The sequence below is a fragment of the Oryx dammah genome, unplaced genomic scaffold (genome assembly GCF_014754425.2).
Source record: "Oryx dammah isolate SB20612 unplaced genomic scaffold, SCBI_Odam_1.1 HiC_scaffold_10, whole genome shotgun sequence".
Classification (NCBI taxonomy): Eukaryota; Metazoa; Chordata; class Mammalia; order Artiodactyla; family Bovidae; genus Oryx; species Oryx dammah.
In genome coordinates this window covers 13,227,979-13,244,926 of record NW_024070194.1, presented here as the reverse complement: position 1 = coordinate 13,244,926, position 16,948 = coordinate 13,227,979, and the positions used below count along the sequence as shown (strand labels likewise).

The 16,948-nt window shown below is 46.4% G+C and overlaps 1 protein-coding gene across 2 annotated transcripts in view; it reads right to left on the bottom strand.

Moving 5' to 3' along the window:
• The window catches only part of CHD6 (chromodomain helicase DNA binding protein 6), a 203,857-nt gene that overhangs the window by 47,170 nt on the left and 139,739 nt on the right, over nucleotides 1–16,948 (bottom strand). For both annotated transcript variants that reach the window (XM_040248622.1, XM_040248624.1), the window contains 5 exons: nucleotides 6,093–6,257; nucleotides 4,224–4,403; nucleotides 3,079–3,189; nucleotides 1,200–1,402; nucleotides 312–511 (listed from right to left, as the gene is read on the bottom strand). In XM_040248622.1, the coding sequence (XP_040104556.1) occupies nucleotides 312–511; nucleotides 1,200–1,402; nucleotides 3,079–3,189; nucleotides 4,224–4,403; nucleotides 6,093–6,257 (859 nt within the window). The remainder of the gene's footprint in view (nucleotides 1–311; nucleotides 512–1,199; nucleotides 1,403–3,078; nucleotides 3,190–4,223; nucleotides 4,404–6,092; nucleotides 6,258–16,948) is intronic.

Sequence of the window (16,948 nt, the reverse complement as noted above, 5' to 3'; positions counted from 1 at the left end):
CAGGGAAGGAGCAGTCCCAGGAAACACACACACAGAGGTGGAACTGGGGTGGGGCATGCCTTGGGTCACAGGAGATGCTGTGACCCTGAGGGCAGAGGGCAGGAGTGGAGAACTTCAAGAGGGCCCAGCCATACTTAAAACATCCCAGGTAACATGGATGAGTGGGAAGGAGAATGGAAATGAACAAAAATCAGCATCCTTTCCCACCGGTGGCATTCTGAAATACACCTGAGAAGAGAGAGAAGTCCCCAAAGCACAGCGACGCTGACCAGCACGGAAGAGGGAGGGAAGGACACCCTGGCGCCCCGCACCTGAGTGGTTCTGGAGTGTCTGGGCCTGCCCGTCTTTGGTGGGCGTGATCAGCTCCCAGATGAAGCTCTTGATCTTCTCGTCCCCTTTGTAATGCTTGACACAGTACACCAGCAGGGCCCGGCAGATCATCTCCATGTCCTTCTCGTTCAGATGCCACTTGAACCGCCCGTGCGTCAGGATGTCCTTCCACCGGCCCCAGCTGAGGGCGGACCCCCAGAAGGGCGTTAGAGGGAGGAAGGGCCAGCCGTGCCCTCGACACGGCGGGACACACAGGAGCCAAGTGCTGTGTCTTGACCCCTGGTGGGGCCTATTAACCTCCCTGAGGGCTTTGTCTCCTGAGAAACCTCGGAGGCCTGCACACTGCAGTCCAGCAAATGCCACTGAGGGGACCTCGACACTGGACAGAGAGCTTCGTACGGCCTCTATAATGTTAAGAGAGGAATGACAGTATCTGGAGTGCGGAATAAATGTGGAATTAAGACAGAGTCCAGGTGCAGTGTTGGAAAGTGATGGGGAGCTCCCAGAAGCTAAACCCTCGGCTTCTAACAGCGCCAGAGCCCGGCACGCATCATGCTGTAACGCTAACATCTGCTGCACTGATTCCTGTACGTCCTCAGGGGGAAAAGGCCGGAAATCAGTACCAGGCTTCAAATGAGTCCCAGAGATGTGCTGTGACAAACACATGAGAGAATCACGGCACGTCCGTAAAATGGCGGCAGAGCGTACTGACTGAGGGGCCCTCGGGCAGAAAGCTCAGTTCCCTCTTCCTCTAACAGACCCTCCCCCTGCCCAGACCCCAGAGCGGAGGGGAGAGCCACGCCGGACACATCTCGACTCAACAGAAGAGGGGGAGATGACGAGGGCGAAGAGGCGAAGCCGACACCCACCCGAAGATGAGCAGGTTCTTCTCCACCCGGAAGCACTCGGCCCGGAGGTAGCGCCTGGTTTTGTCATTGAGGCGCCGGGACCTTGTGGGCCTCTCGTCAGAGTCGCTGTCCAGCTCTGAAAACTCCATGAGCTCGTCCTCCTCGAAAGAGTTGTAGTGTTTGGTCTGCTTCCGCACGCGCGGGCGGTCGAGCACCAGGCTCTCCTGGAGGCAGAGGGGACTGCTGGGGAGAAAGGCCCTGGTCTCCCTCCGCCATCACGGCGGACCCTGCTGTCGCGCCTCAGGACCGCGCGGGGAAGAACTACACCCCTGTCTCGACCCCCAGCAGCAAAGGCCCTTTCCAGCACACCTGCCGGGTCCACGGCAGGCAGAGGGGACCTGTTGAGGCTGGCCTGTCCCCCCCGCCTCCCTCCAGGGCTGGCCGCCACCATCTGCTGGTTCTGCAGTCTTTCTACCAAGGGCGAGGCCCCCAGCGCTGGAGTGGCTGCCTGGGGCACCCCGGCTGTTCTGCCCAGCACGCGGAGGCGGCTCTGCAGACAGGAGTCAGAGAATTCCACCTGCCAGGCAACTTTCGGAAGACAACACATATTGGCGCTGCTTCCTTTTGTGCCTTCCACTGGTGCCCGCTAACCTTCTGTCTTTCATGGAAGAGAGAAACGCACCCACTCGGTGGGTCCCTTGGCCACAACCGTGACCACTTCTCTAGGCTCTATCATTTCATGCTTCTCACCCCCTCCGCCTAGGCCTCTTCCGGAAGCTCGGCTAAGCCCCTGCACACATATCTATGAGGCCTGGATGTCGTCCCTGCTTCAATCATCTTCCCTTCTGCCTGGATGCTCCAACTGCTTCTGACTGTCTCAGGGCAAGGCCTTTCCTTCCCCCTCTTGCCCACCACCCTGTACACAAGTCACTTCCTGACCGTGACACTGGACAACACTAGAAAGAGGTTACTAAGGGGACGGCAGAATCCTCCTGTTAGGAGAAGAGGCCGGACTAAGCAACCTCTGGCCATTCTACAGAAGAACTGGCATGGTTGGATGCTGGTTACTGAATCAAAAGGGTGTAAGCAGGGACTGTCTGCTGGGTCTGTGAGCCCAGGAGACTTCAACATGCATCTGAGGACAAGGGCAGACAGTGATCTGTGCTCAATCCCAAGGGAGGTGATGGGGTCAGAGATGGAGGGTAGGGCAGCTAACACTTCTGGGAGCCTCACAGTGGGCTGGAGGCAGCTGCCTTTGCAGTGTTACCTCCAGCTCTGCAAACTGGGTACCACCAACTCCTTTGTCCACATGTCTCTCTTTTTTCACTTTCTCAGTGAGGTCAAGTACCTTGCCCAAAATACAGACAGTGGATGGCAGAGCCAGTATTCAAACCCTGGTTTTATTCCAAGGCCATTCTCTTCCTCATGTTCAGAAATAGAAAAACTCAAGATACTGAAAAGAATGGAGGAGAACCTAACACACTTTTCTACATCATGCTTTTTTCCACTAATGCTTGTCAGACGTAAAATTCCTTGCATAGGAAGTGCTGAAATAAAGGAAAATAGTCACGTGCGAAGGACAGATGTTGGCTTGGGTCATGGGGCTGATCTTGATCTGTTTGGTTAGTTCCAGTTCAGTTCCAGTTCTAAGTGAATTTTTACTAAAATTGGAAATTCCAGTTTTAATAGAATTTCCCAGGTGCCCATTAGGTCATTTTAAATACAGTTAACATTTCTCAAGCTCTGTCTATGTGGCAAGCATGTTTTAAGTACATTACATGTAGCATCTCATTAAATACTAAGGCTCAGGAGTGAATCATGGTTTGACCTGGTAGGAGTTTATGGCCCTATGAGATATCTGTGAAATGTTCAATGAAATAAAATATTCTCAATGCTGTACCTTCTCACTCTTTGCTTCAGTGTCCAGTTCAGCTATTTTAGCCCACTTCTGCCAAAAGTTTGGGTCATCTAAGGAAATATCCGTTCTGTTTCCTGAAGCCACAAAGCTAGCCTGTGAAGAAGAAAGAACCAATAAACCATATCTGAACACAATCAATAAAACACCCTGTGATCTCCAATGCACCACAGACACAAGTATATGCTCCATTTGCATTCAAAATCAAAACCTCTAACAGAGCTGCCAAAATGTTAAGTGGAAATCTCAAAGCTATTCTTTTAAATTTTTATTTCAAACATTGGGCGAGGAAATTACAATTTCAACCTACAGGATCATTTTTTTGTAACTTAAACTCAGTGGGAGACAATGGCAAGCATATGTCTAGCTGCCTGTGAAAGGGTTGATTCTTACAACTTCCCTGGATGTGGTTTCTCTTTCAGTTCACCAGGTCCCAAGTGTTCATGCTGGGACAGGCCATGGCTGGGCAGTATGAGGTCTGCAGAGATGAGTTATGTCTCTTAAGTGCAAAACATCCCTGGAAAAGCCCTCCCCCTATAAGTCACCAGACTGGTGATTTACAGAACAGGTCACGAAGCTGAGAGAGCCTGTGGTGAGGGAACTCCAGAGGGATCTGTAAGCGGTTTGGTTAAGTTGAATTCTAAACCCAGTGACCTGACAGGCAGAGGAAAGAGGCACCTAGGCTAGAAGCTGGGATTCTTGGATAAACACTCTCTCAAGTCTCATGAAATGAACAGAATACTTGCTTGAGTTTGAGGAATGGAGTGTTCACTGGAATTTCAGCTCTCTGACATTGACCAGGGAGTATCCTATAAGGGAACTGAGAGGACCAATCGAGGATTCTGGAGCAATCTTTGTGCAAATTGCAAACCCAAGTGTCCTCCCTGCCCACTGAAGATCAGCCAAGGATTTGAAGGGGTGAGTTCTTTTATAGCTTCTGACCCATCATTCACACCTCTTCTAAGAATCTGCACCTTCAGAGTGGCACACAGTATAGGCATATAGCCAGAAAATCTCAACCGTTTGTATTTAGAGAAGTAGGAGCCCAGCCACTGAGGGTCAAAGAATAAAGACTTTCCTTGTCACTGCCCGCCCCGCCCTACGTGAATGCTGTAGAGAAGGCCCTATACCTTGGCGAAAGTGGATCCTTTCCCCTCAGACTGGATGGTGATGGTATGTGTCCTCCTCTGCAGGATCTGGTCTATGTCTTCTTCACAGAACTTGGAGCCTTCGTCTTCTTCATCCATCAAGGCGCCGTAGGCACCTTTCCGGAGCAAGTCCTCTACCTCCATCTTTGAGAGTTGCTGTACCTGGATGGGTCACCAAAGGCTACTCACAAAGTGGGAAATGCACAGGAGGAAAACAGCCTCAACTCTGACCTTCAGGACTCAGCACCCAGTTCCTCCACTCATTGCTCATATCAAGAATAAAGACATGGACAACGAGCTTTAGAAAATGAAAACCCAGATAAAGACATGCAGGAGAATAATGGGGAGGGCGGGCAGACGATCCTCTATAGGGAGCCCTGGAATAAAACCCAGCCCAGGACCCAAGAGCCCTAACATTCCTCAGGATGTTGGTTATTATCAAATGTCACAAACTGTTAAAACTAGGCACCACCGGAGAGAATATGTTTAAGGTTTATTTTATGTTTCAGTTTGAGTCTGTATCTTTAAAAACCTCCAGATGGACCAAACTGAGCTAAAGAATAATGATTTATTCATTATTATAATAAAAACAATAGTATTGGAAATGATGTCATTTCTTAACTAAAGAGAGGATCCCATGCCAAGTGTGATCTGCTCAATTGCTTGCTGAAAACAGGAAATGGGAGTTCAAAACACCCTTTCCTGGTTCTAATTAAGAATCTGGTTCTCTTTATATCAGTCACAGGAGGGAATTCCATGACTCCCAGCGCTGTACCATGAAGTATTATACTTAGCAGCATATGCATAGCTAAGAGGATACAGAACATCTGGACGAAAGGACAGCTCACTTAGAGGGCCAGAGATTAAGGAGAGATATTCTGCTTTGTTTTCTTGGACTTTACTGCAACTCAAGAATCTTTGCAGCAATTTTTATCCCCTCCAGAGGTGGGAAAAAAGATTCTATTCACTGCTATGTTTCAAGCTGATTGATAATTTATTCATTCATTTCTTCATTGACCGTGATGCACTGAACGTCTTTAATATGCCAAGTACTCTTAGGGGTGCTGGGTATGGAATAGCTCACCTTCAGGGAGCTCCAAGTTTGCAGTATCAGATAAAGCATGGTGACAGTAGATAATTTATAGAGCCGAGAGCATTAAGATCGACTCATTTCCAAAGGGCAATGTTAAAAGTCTATTCATGGGGTGGGCGGGAGGGAGGCTCAATGGAGAGGGCATATATGTATACATATAGTTGATTCACGTTGTTACACAGCAGAAACCAACACAGCATTGTAAAGCAATCATCCTCCAATTAAAAATAAATTAAAATATAAATTAAAAAAAAAAGTTTATTTACTGAAATGTTATCGAATGTTGGGCAATCCTACCACCTAACTGCTCCTATGGATTCCCTTATCCATCTAGAGATGCAGAGATTCACCCTCAGTAATCCTCTATTCCAGGGGATTGACCATCAAAGATGTGTGTGCGTGTGTGTGCTCAGTCGTGTCCAACTCTTTGTGACCCCATTGACTGTAGCCCGCCAGGCTCCTCTGTCCATGGAATTCTCCAGGCAAGAATACTGGAGTGGGTTGCCATTTCCTTCTCCAGGTGGTATTCCCGACTCAGGGATCGAACCTGTGTTTCTTGCGTGTTCTGCATTGGCAGGCAGATTCTTTACCACCATGCCACCCGGAAAGCCCCCAGAGATGTGTGGCCTGACTCAATTTAGTGAAAGGAAACCTTCCAACAGCTGTAGGAGCACAGGCTTCTGGCAGGTGGGGGTGGAGGGGTCTGGGCTGCACAACAACCCCGTCTCCGGGCCTAAGAGCAGCCCCGGCATACTCACGCCATTCGTGCTGCCCTTCCGGTTGATGTCCTGAAGGACGGCCTTGTCCAGGCCCAGCTTCAGGCTGGCCTTGTCGAACATTTCCCGCTCGTAGGAGTTCCGCGTGATGAGGCGATACACCTTCACGGCTTTACTCTGGCCTATCCGGTGACACCGGGCCTGAGCCTGGGGAGGAAGGGTGGGCATATGTGGTCAGGGCACCAGACAGGACGGTGGCAGCCCAAGGGACGGGGACATGATGCTATGTTCCACGGGGTGTGAGTGGCTGGCTCTCAGAGGTGGGAGTCATGGGACTGACTGTGGAGCAGAACTTACCCCGGTGCCAGCCATCCCTTCCAGAGCGCTCCTTTCACCTCCCGTTATTTATGGGGTGACCCTCCTGTGCTGGGATACAGTGCCGAGAGGGACCTGGCTTCCTCCCTCCCCAGCCTGCGGTCTGTGTGCAGGCACTCAGTCCCCAGAGGCTGCCCTACTCTCTGCAGAAATGTGCCATTCAGAGCCAGCAGCCTTGCTTGCTAAGTTGTTTTCATTTCACCATAGACATTTTCACACATAAGACAAAAGCAGAGAAAAGTACAAGGACCTCTTGTGGTCATTCTTATTTCACGTCTCTGCTATGCCTTGATCCTCTAAGATTATTATGGATATCGTTTCATCTTCACATGTCCTAATACATATTTCTAAATATAAGGACTCTTGTAAGATATATTCCATGGCTATACTTCAGAAAATCAACACTGAGTACTATCTAGCCGGTGTTCCTATTTCCCTGCTTATCTCATATATATGTTTTTAAGTTCACTTGTTTGGATCAAGATTCAAACGAAGCCCATGTGTTATAATTGGTTGGTATATTTCAAGTCTCTTTTAATCTACAGATACTCCCTGCCTGTATTCTCTCCTTTTATAAAATGCAACTTCTTTGCTGAAGAGACCAAACATCTCTCCTCTAGTTTCTCACGGTCTGCATTCTGCCACCTGTGCTTTGGCTGCATTATTGAACAGATTCTTCTGTTCCCTTTACTTCTTCTAAACTGGAGTTATACCTTGAGACTTGATGAGGTTAAGATGTTACCTTTGGCAAGTGTATTTCACAGGTGGTGTATAAATTTCCATCCAAAGGTATATGATGTCTGGTCTGTCTTTCTTTCGAAGCTGATGATCACTGCCTAGACTCATTATATCATTAGGGGTTACAATTCCCCTCTCTGATTTTTTTGGTGACCCTGATGTACAGTTCATAAAGGAGAGGCAAGCTAAATGTCTGGCTCTTTCTCTTAATATTTAATCAGTTTCCAAAATGAACACCCTCCAGAAGTGACTAACAAAGATCTTTGTAATTAGTTTTTTAAGTAATACAATGAAAGTATGCATTTTAAATAATACATGTGCTATTTTTTTTTAACTGCATTTACTGCTGTTATTATTCCTAACGCTGTTCAAATATGGCCTGTGGGAACCTCTTCGTTGGCTCCTGGCTTTCTGAGGAAGACTAGAAAAAATTCTGATATTGTACTTGGAGGCATCAGTATAAACTCACAGTTGGGGTATGCTCTGTGTAAAGAAAAAGCTATGGATATGTCTACACTTATGTTCATATGTTACGCCAAAGATGAGCAGTCTCTGACAGCTCCTTGCTTTCTGGTATGATAACATGTTCCATGCTCCCACTGCATATTTCTTGCCTAAACCCATATTCAGCCCTCTTTTCAAGGAGTCCAAGAGCCTCTTTTGCTCTAGTGGCAGTGAGAGACAACAGTCTGGATGCTCACTGCCACTCGCTTGCTTGGTCACTGGTCCTGGGTCTACTCAGTGGGCAAAAGTACAAGTGTTTGTGTGTGTGTGTGTAGTGTGTATGATCATGTGCACACATAAGACCAAACACATCATGAAATCACATTGATAACTTTTAATTCCAGTTTGGGACTATGGGATTTTATCTTCCTTAACCACACACCTGTATCTCTTTTTAACCATGCTGAAAAGCTCAGTTCTCAACCATGCCAATATCATTACCTATTTGATCTATCCCACAATATATACCAGAAAAATAGCATCATGATCCCTTCTCCCAAAAACATAATTACCGAAAACAATGTAAGACTTATTGCCTTCCCACCCTAGGCCATATCTCATTAAGTATGTACAGTCAAACTGCAGTGTTTTATACACATACTTGCAAATAGGTTTCTTTCTTACAGTGTCAAGATTGGCAATTCTAGAACACTTTCTGTGAAATCTAGGGTTAAGCGAATTAGTGAATATACTGAGGGTAAGAGGAGTCAGGCTTTTCATTGTTGACAAAGGAAGTAACAAATATGGAAAGAAGAAAAACTAGAAAACCTCTCTGTGGTGTCAGACTGGATTTGGAGGTTATCGGTATTGTCATGGTTAGGTGTGCACGTGTGTGTACACAGCCACACATATACAGACATAGAAACAGACATAAATGTGTATTTATGTTTACACGTTTAGGTAGACATATGCATGTATATACACACATATACATATGAAGGCATCGTATGTATTTATGTGTATCTGGATTCCCTTTGTGTGTGTGTATTCTGGGTCTGTCCACTGAGAGGGCCTAGATGCAATGGCATCCTAGTAGCAAAGAACATAACTAACTCTCAGATCTTGGTTTCTAAATTCCATTCTCCGTAAGAAGAACAAGGCCTGTCAGAGAAGTGACTAATTCTAGGGCTAGGGTAGGCAGTCTGAAACAGATCACTATGCCAGAATGTGAGGAAGAACTCAAAGGATGATGGAGACACATCAAAATACTACCTGAAAGTTGAAGAGGCTAGACCCACTGGCTGGGTCTAGGACTAACTCAACATCAAAATAAATAAAATGATGGACTATAACCCACTGAACAGAAGAAGAATCCATGAGTACATACTGACATAAACAAACTAATGGGAGAAAAGGGAAGACTTCCATGGAGTAGAAAGTCACTAACAAATGTAGAATGACTGTTAGAAAATCAACACTTTGCAACCATCACAGTGATGACTGATCCAGGCAAAAAGGATCAATGGAAACTGAAGCCACTGGGTGAAACTTTGATGAGGAAGAGTATATTTACATACTCTCAAAGCATCTCTCCAAAATTCCTTATTAATTTCAGAGGGAAATGAGCAACTTCACAGTGGAGAAATCCAGCAGACGCCACTAACCGAGCTCAAAGTGCTTATTATCGACAAATGAACGTTGTGTTCCTGTAGACGTGACACCCTGAGAACGACCTATCACTGAGAGGTGTCACTGAACCCGGGCCTAGTCCTGAGGAAATGTAAACACAGAACAAGGGACCATCTGAAAAACATACAACCTGCACTCACCAAAGACATCAAGGGGGTGAGAGAACAAGAAATATCAAGCAGCTGGTCCACTAAAGGAGACGAAAGAGGTAAGAGAACCAACTGTAATGGGTGGTCCTGATTGGGATCCTGGGGAGGAACGCTGGGTTGGCCAAAATGCTCATGCAACTGTGCAAAAAAAAAGAAAAAAAACCTGAACCAACTTTTTGGCCAACCTAATAGCTAGAAAGGATGTTGAAAGAAATGATAAAATCTGAATATGCACGGTGGATCGGAGTTGTTGCTGTTTAGTCATTAAGTCGTGTCTAACGCTTTGTGACCTCATGGATTAACGTGGGGAGAAATGAAACAAACCCTAAATATCAAAAGCAAAATCAAACAGTTGAATCTAGCTGTATATGACATGGACAGCATAACCCCAAGAGAGAGATTACAAACACTTCCAGTGTTTGTATTTAATTTTTCAATACCTTCATTGTGATATAATTTCAGTTTACAATTCCAATATGCCCTTTATCCAGATTTACCATTTTCCCTCACTTACTGTACCATTTCTGCCCTAACTCTCTCCTGTCTCTCCGAGTACACACAAAGACATACACACACGTGTGCACACACACAGGCCACTTTTTGTCTGAAACATTTGAGAGTAAGCTGTCCCGAGTGCTTTAGTCTTGCACACTAATGTGTGCAAGGACAGTCTCTTATATAACCACAGTTCTCAGGATCAAGAAATAAGGATAGTGTCTCTACATTAATTTAACCATGTGAGAAAGAAAAAAATTAAACCAAGTAACTTTGGAAAATGGTATTTTGATAACATACTTTAAGCCTAATGAACACTTTGGTCCAATGAAAAGGAAATCCAGACAAGAGGGGATATGTGTGTAATTACAGCTGATTTACTCTGCTGTACAGTAGAAACACAACACTGTGCAGCACCTATACTCCAATAAGAAATAGTTAAAAAAAAAACCAAAACAGTTTAGTCTGAGACTGCTGTTGTTTAGTTGCTAAGTCTGGTCTCTTTTGTGACCTCATGCATGGACTGTAGTCCTTCCAGCTCCTCTGTCCATGGGATTGCCCCAGGGTAGGATACTGGAGTGGGCTGTCATTTCCTTCTCCAGGGGATCTTCCTGATTCAGGGATCGAACCTGTGTCTCCAGGGCATCTCCTGCATTGCAGGCAGACCCTTTACCACTGAGCCACTGGGAAAGCTTTCATAGAATATGGGTTAGTAATTCTGAAACTACTTGATCTATGCGTATACTAAGACCGAACAAGTGAGTAAAGGTATCGTATTATGATAATGAGACCAGGCTTCTCACAGCCAGAGAAAGGAGTTACAAATATGGAAGAGTGCAGAAGGCTACAAGGAGTCCTGCGGTGTTGGGATGGGGATCAGAAATCTCAGGACAGATGAGCAGATACAGAAGGAATACAGGTGTGTGGCACATGTGCTTGCGTCGGCACGCACACCTGTGTATCCTAGCTGTCTGCCCAGGGAGTCTAGAAGCAGTAACACTCCAGCAGCAGCAGGGCGTGCTCAGTCACTTCGGTCGTGTCCGACTCTCTGCAACCCCGCGGACCATGGCCCGCCAGGCTCCTCTGTCCGTGGGATTCTCCAGGCAAGAACACTGGAGTGGGTTGCCATTTCCTTCCCCAGTGATTAAAGTGTGAAGTGAGTGAAGTCGCTCAATTGTGTCTGACTCTGCGACCCCACGGACTGGAGCCTACCAGGCTCCTCTGTCCAGTAGCAGTGGGCACACTTACAAGCCAGACCTTGATTTCTACAAGCTGTTCTCAACTAAACGGGAACCAGGGAGCCTTTGAGACAGTCAGTTCTGTGGACCTGAACCTGAACGTCTCGTGGTGCCAGGAAGTAGAGGAGTACTCACAAACTGACGGTGCTGGTGGTGGTTTAGTCATTCAGTCGTGTCTGACTCTGGCGACCCCACGGACTGTAGCCCACCAGGCTCCTCTGTCCACGGGATTCTCCAGGCAAGAACACTGGAGTGGGTTGCCATTTCCTTCTCCAGTGGATATTTCAGACCCAGGGACTGAACCCGAGTCTCTTGCATTACAGGCGGATTCTTTACCAACTGAGCTATGAGGGAAGCCCCACAAACTGACGGAACCATGTTTAAAGGATAGGAGCCAATCTAAAGGGGCTCCCAAAAGACCAAATCCAAACAGCAAAATAATGAGAGAAATGGATTCTAACCTGCAAGATAAAACAAATATTCAGGAATCCATACCGATGTGGGGGACAAACAACAGCTGTTCTTTATAGTTAAGAGTCCAATTCTGACTGCAGAAGGAATGACTAAAATAGAAAATTACCATTAGCCAAACACACCATGGTATTACTGAAGGCAAGAACCACTGGTGGATGCTAAAATTAATAGGTAAAAGTATGATAAGAAAACAATATTTATAGCATCTCAAAATATCTCCTCCCAAGAAACTGACTTTGTTTCAAGGTAAAAATAGTAACTTTACTGTGGAGAAACCTGGCAGACACCACCTCAACCAAGTAATGAAGCTTAACAATCATTAGTAAGACATATCAACATCACATACCCCCTGAGAAGGACATAACATCACTTCTATGATATTCATGCCAAAAATGCATAACCTCAAATCTGATCATGAGAGAAACATCAGGCAAACCCAAAGTGAGAAACAATTCTATGAAACACCTGGTCAGTACCCTTCAAAAGTGTCAAGGTCATGAAAGATGAGGAAAGACAGGAGCTGTCACAGATTACAGGCGGCTAAGGAGTTGTAATTTCTAAAGGAAATGTGAGATCCTGAACTGGATCCCAGACCAGAAAAAGGAACATTTGCAGAAAAATGAAGGAATCTGAATAGGGTCTATAGATCACAGTACTGTACCGATGTTAATTTCCTGGTTTTAATAATTACACTATGGTTATGCGTGCTGCATGCTTGTCACTCAGTCGAGTCTGATTCTTTGCAACTCCATGCCTGTAGACTGTCAGGCTCCTCTATCCATGGGATTTCCCAGGTAGGATGCTGGAGTGGGCTGCCATTTCCTTCTCCAGGGGATCTTTCCAACCCAGGGATCAAACCTGCATCTCCTGCTTGGCACTCGGATTCCTTACCACTGAGCCACCTGAGAAACGTATATGGTTATACAAAATAACATTAAGGGAAGCTGGGCAAAGGCTCTTAGAATGTTGCACTATCTTGCACTTTTTACTTAAAATGACTTCAGAATAAAAAGTTTTTAAGAGATTTTGTTCTATAATGGTATATTTAGGATGGTTCCAAAGCTGAATATACAAAAAGGCATTTTCAGAAAAACTAGTTTCTATACATCACTTCTCTGTTCTCTCACCCTGACCCCCTCCCCCAATAGGTAACCATTTAAAATGAAGGCTTTTGTTTACCTCTCCATGGCAGGGGAGGCATGACAGATAGACAGACATCCAGCCTTTTTAGATAAAGGCTGGCATACCGTATTTTTTCTACCTTATTTTTTTTTTCAGCCAACAATATCTTTAGGACATGACTCCAGAGCAGTGTGCAGAGATACTTCTCATTCTTTTATTAGAGCTGAGTATATTATCTTAGTCAATAAGTCTCCTACAGATGGACAACTAAGTTGTTTAGTTTTTGGCTTTTACAATTAGTTGCCATACCTTCTTTCGCTGTCTTTAGTGGTAGTAAATCTTTATTATTATTAGGAGGAAATCTGATGGCCAGCTCTGGTAAATAAAGGACATGATCAAGGTACGTAATATACTTTTATGGATTATGGAGACTATAAAGCAGTAGCAATATGTGGTTCCTGCCAAAGCAGGAGACGCAGGTTCAATCCCTGGGTCGGGAAGGTCCCCTGGAGGAGGAAATGGCAGCTCACTCCAGTGTCTTGCCTGGACAATTCCATGGACAGAGGAGCCTGGCGGGCTACGTCCACAGGGTCACAAAGAGTTGGACACGACTGAGAGACTAAACAGCAACAATATGTGATCATTAAGTACTGGCATTGATTTTCTTATTTTTTTTGGTTCATCTGGTATTGAGTGAAAATTACAACAGGGAGTTTCAGAAATGTTCTGAGCAAAGGTCTAACAGAGCTGCAGACATCACCAATTTATGACCTTCTTAGAACCGACATCCTTGCTACCAGCATCCTGACTCTTACACAAGGGCAGCCACGTCTTTGGCTGAGACCATTTCCAGCCTCCCAGAGTCAGCCAGGTCATACGGTTCTGAACAAGGACATGTAACAGCAGTCAACCTTGACTAGCTGGAAAAGTTCTGCTCTTCTGAAAAAAGCATCACGCCTTCCTTATTTTCCCTACCCAGGGTTTGAAGTGTCCATCCTGGAACCAAGAGCGTGTAAACCACACTCATGGAGGCTGATAGAGCAGTGAGACAGAGGAACCCAGGACTCTCCAGTCAGCATGAAGCCACCTGACTAGTCCTGGGATATCTATCTCTGGAGTCCTTGCCAATTAAGAAAAAACACACCTCTGCTGGGGGTACAGGGGTGGGGGTGGGCAGGGGGTGCTGTCACAAGTAGCTGGATGGTACCAAGAGACCAAGATGACTTACTTACAGGGTGAATTCTGTCCCATTTAAGAGATTGTTATTTCACAGTTCAATCTCATATACTCCTTATTTTCCTTATCAGAACTCATACACACACACACAACTTGGTAGAGAGAGGAACATTCAGAACTAAGGTAGCAACTGAGATGAAGTCCAAATGAAACACATTAGCAAACGTATAAACACAGAACCTCTGCTGGAGTCAGGGCCCCTGTCCCTGGTGGTGGTGCTACCCCTTTACCCCACAACCTCCACCCAGGGAAATCAGAGCTCCAGTGCTCTCTGCATGATTTGAGAGCTCGTAGGTTGTTCTCTACTTTTTAATACCAAGAACTTCTAAGAAACATATGAGATACAAGTAGTCATGTTCAGAAAAATTTTAAACGGGTACAGATCCCAATGACTGCGATGGGAAGACAGAAGAAGTCTCAGATTTCCAAATGATTCCAGCTCTCAATTCACGGTGGTTAAAGGTCCAAGTATAGAACCTTATATCACGTCTCTACAATCACATGAAAATTCAAAGGTCGATATGAAGAATCAGGCATGCTGTTCATTTCTCTCTTGATCCTTATACTACTTCTTCAAATGATTAGCTCTATGACATTTTAAAGGCATGTTTTAAAAAATACTTTAAAATACTACTTGTACCTTAAAGAAAATTTACATCATCAGAGAGGTTAAAAGAATTTCCCAGAGTGTCTTCTAACTGAAGCACTGTGAGCATGCTGGGATACTCTGCCAGTTCATGATACACGAGTTACATCTCAAACCTAGCGGTTTGACATTTCTCCTGATACTCTCTAGTCTGTGTCTGCAGGCTACCTACTCATCAGAGGAGGACTCAAGGGCTCTCAGTGCAGTATGAACAGGGCCCCAGGAAGCTGCCTCCCTTCAGCCATCACCTTTGCAGGCCTACTTTGGAATCTGATTCCATTCCTCCAGGAATAGATTCCTGGGGGAAAGGCACATTCCCTCTGATGGAAACATCTCTGGGGAAGAACGCAGGTATCGGCCCACCACGCTGTGTTTCCACTGTGTGGTTCCGAAGCCCTGCACGCTTCTGCCTCCCCAGGGCCTGGCCTCGTGTGGAGCACTCCTAAACATGTCCCCTGGTCAGGCAAGAGCTGGCTGAGGACAGGAAGGAAGGAGAGGTAAGCAAACCGCCTGGGAAAAGGGAGCTTTGGGGCAGCAGAAGAGGAGCAGGGAGTGAGATGGAGAGTACACTGAAGAGAGGGGCAGGAGAGACCTCAAAGGAGCTTGACGCACTTTCTCGGGGACACACGCTCTGCCGTGAGCACCTCCACCTGCGTCAGGCGTGCCACCGGCGCTCCCTCCACTCTAAGTGGCCACACATCTTGTCCCCTCTGCCTGGAACATTCTTCCTACTGATTTTGTATCCTAAGATTCCCACTCTCACCATTCAGCTCTCCCCCAGGATGTCACCTTCTTGAAGAAGGCTTCCTAGGCTACCCTCTAAATCAGGGCACCTAACCCCCATCATTCGTGTCCTCTTATCCTGTGCTGTCTCTGTGTATTGCTGTCTGGGACTATATGACTTATTCTTCCCTGTTTATTGTCTGCTTCCCCCACTAAGACGAAGGCTCCAAGGGAGCACACACCACGGGTCTTGCTCACTGCTGTGTACTTGGCAATTTAAACATGCCGGGCACATTCTGGCACATCTCAGCATTCAGCAGTCACTGAGCACCTGGACCACATAACGGAGCAGTCACAAAGTCTTCCTTTCTTCTGGCAAAGAAAGTAAACTTGATGGAGCTCACGCACACTATCAGTATCAAGAGGTGGTGCCAGCAGAGGCAACGGCCCCGGGGACGAGCCCCTCTCCCCACTCAGAGCAGGGAATCAGGTCCCTGCTCCTCTGGCTGGGTTCCCTCCTCCCTTCCAAACCCTCTGCAGAGGCCACATCACCTGTGGTTGTGCTCTCGGCCAGGATGCCTCCACCCAGGCTTCCTGAATTCCCCCTTTTGGGGCCTTACCCACAGGAAGGACGGGACCTGGGCCACCTTACCATTGTTACCGTGCAGCCTCGGCAAGGGTGGCACGTGCCCTCAGAGCTGGAGTGGTGCTGGCTTTTTAAAACATATATATTTCTCCAGCAAGTCCTAAAACATATATATTTCTCTAGTTCAATCCCCAAAGCACAGAAAGCTCCAGCAAAAAGATCAGAAGGCTGAATGAATGAACTTTCAATAATCGTTAATGAAAAAACACTAGAAAAGGCACACTGCGCTGACTTGGGCTGAGTTTGCAGACAGTGCAGCTCTGTTTCACGGCCATGGACGCTGGCTTGTCTGCAGCCCTGCCTTGGGGACTTGGGCTGACTTCAGCTGAGCCTAACTGTCACCCCTGCTCCCGCCCCATCCCAGCCTGGTCGGCTTCCTTGTCGAGGCTCAGAGGGGGTCTGCCTAGGGTCCTAGCAGTCCCTGCCTCCCCACACTGCCCCAACTCCGCAGAAGCACGGATCGCACCAGATCTGCCCAGGCTGTTTGAGACCACAGTGAACACTGAAATTCACTATTTGAACCTGACCTCTGGAGCTGTGCTAAAATTTCACTAGCATGGAAGGTAAGACCATGTTCATATGGGACTCTTTCTTCATGGTCCTGACGTTTTTATTGGGTAGAACGTGCTTCAATCCACTCGTAAAGGAATGTTCTATGTCACACCCATTTTCCAAGAAGAATAATGATCATCGTCAATCAGGGTAGGAACTGTGGCTCTTCAATAACCATGAAGAACTACAGATGACTGAAAACTCTCACTCATATACGGAAAATGTCAGAATACGGGCATATGTGTGAACGACTGTGTATGTTGATGTGACCTAACTGGCTAGCAAGGGCAGTACCCGGGAACGGTCAGGTTGAGTTTTCTGCTCTGTTAGGGACAGGAATGCATTTCACTGATGTTCACAGCTGATTTAGC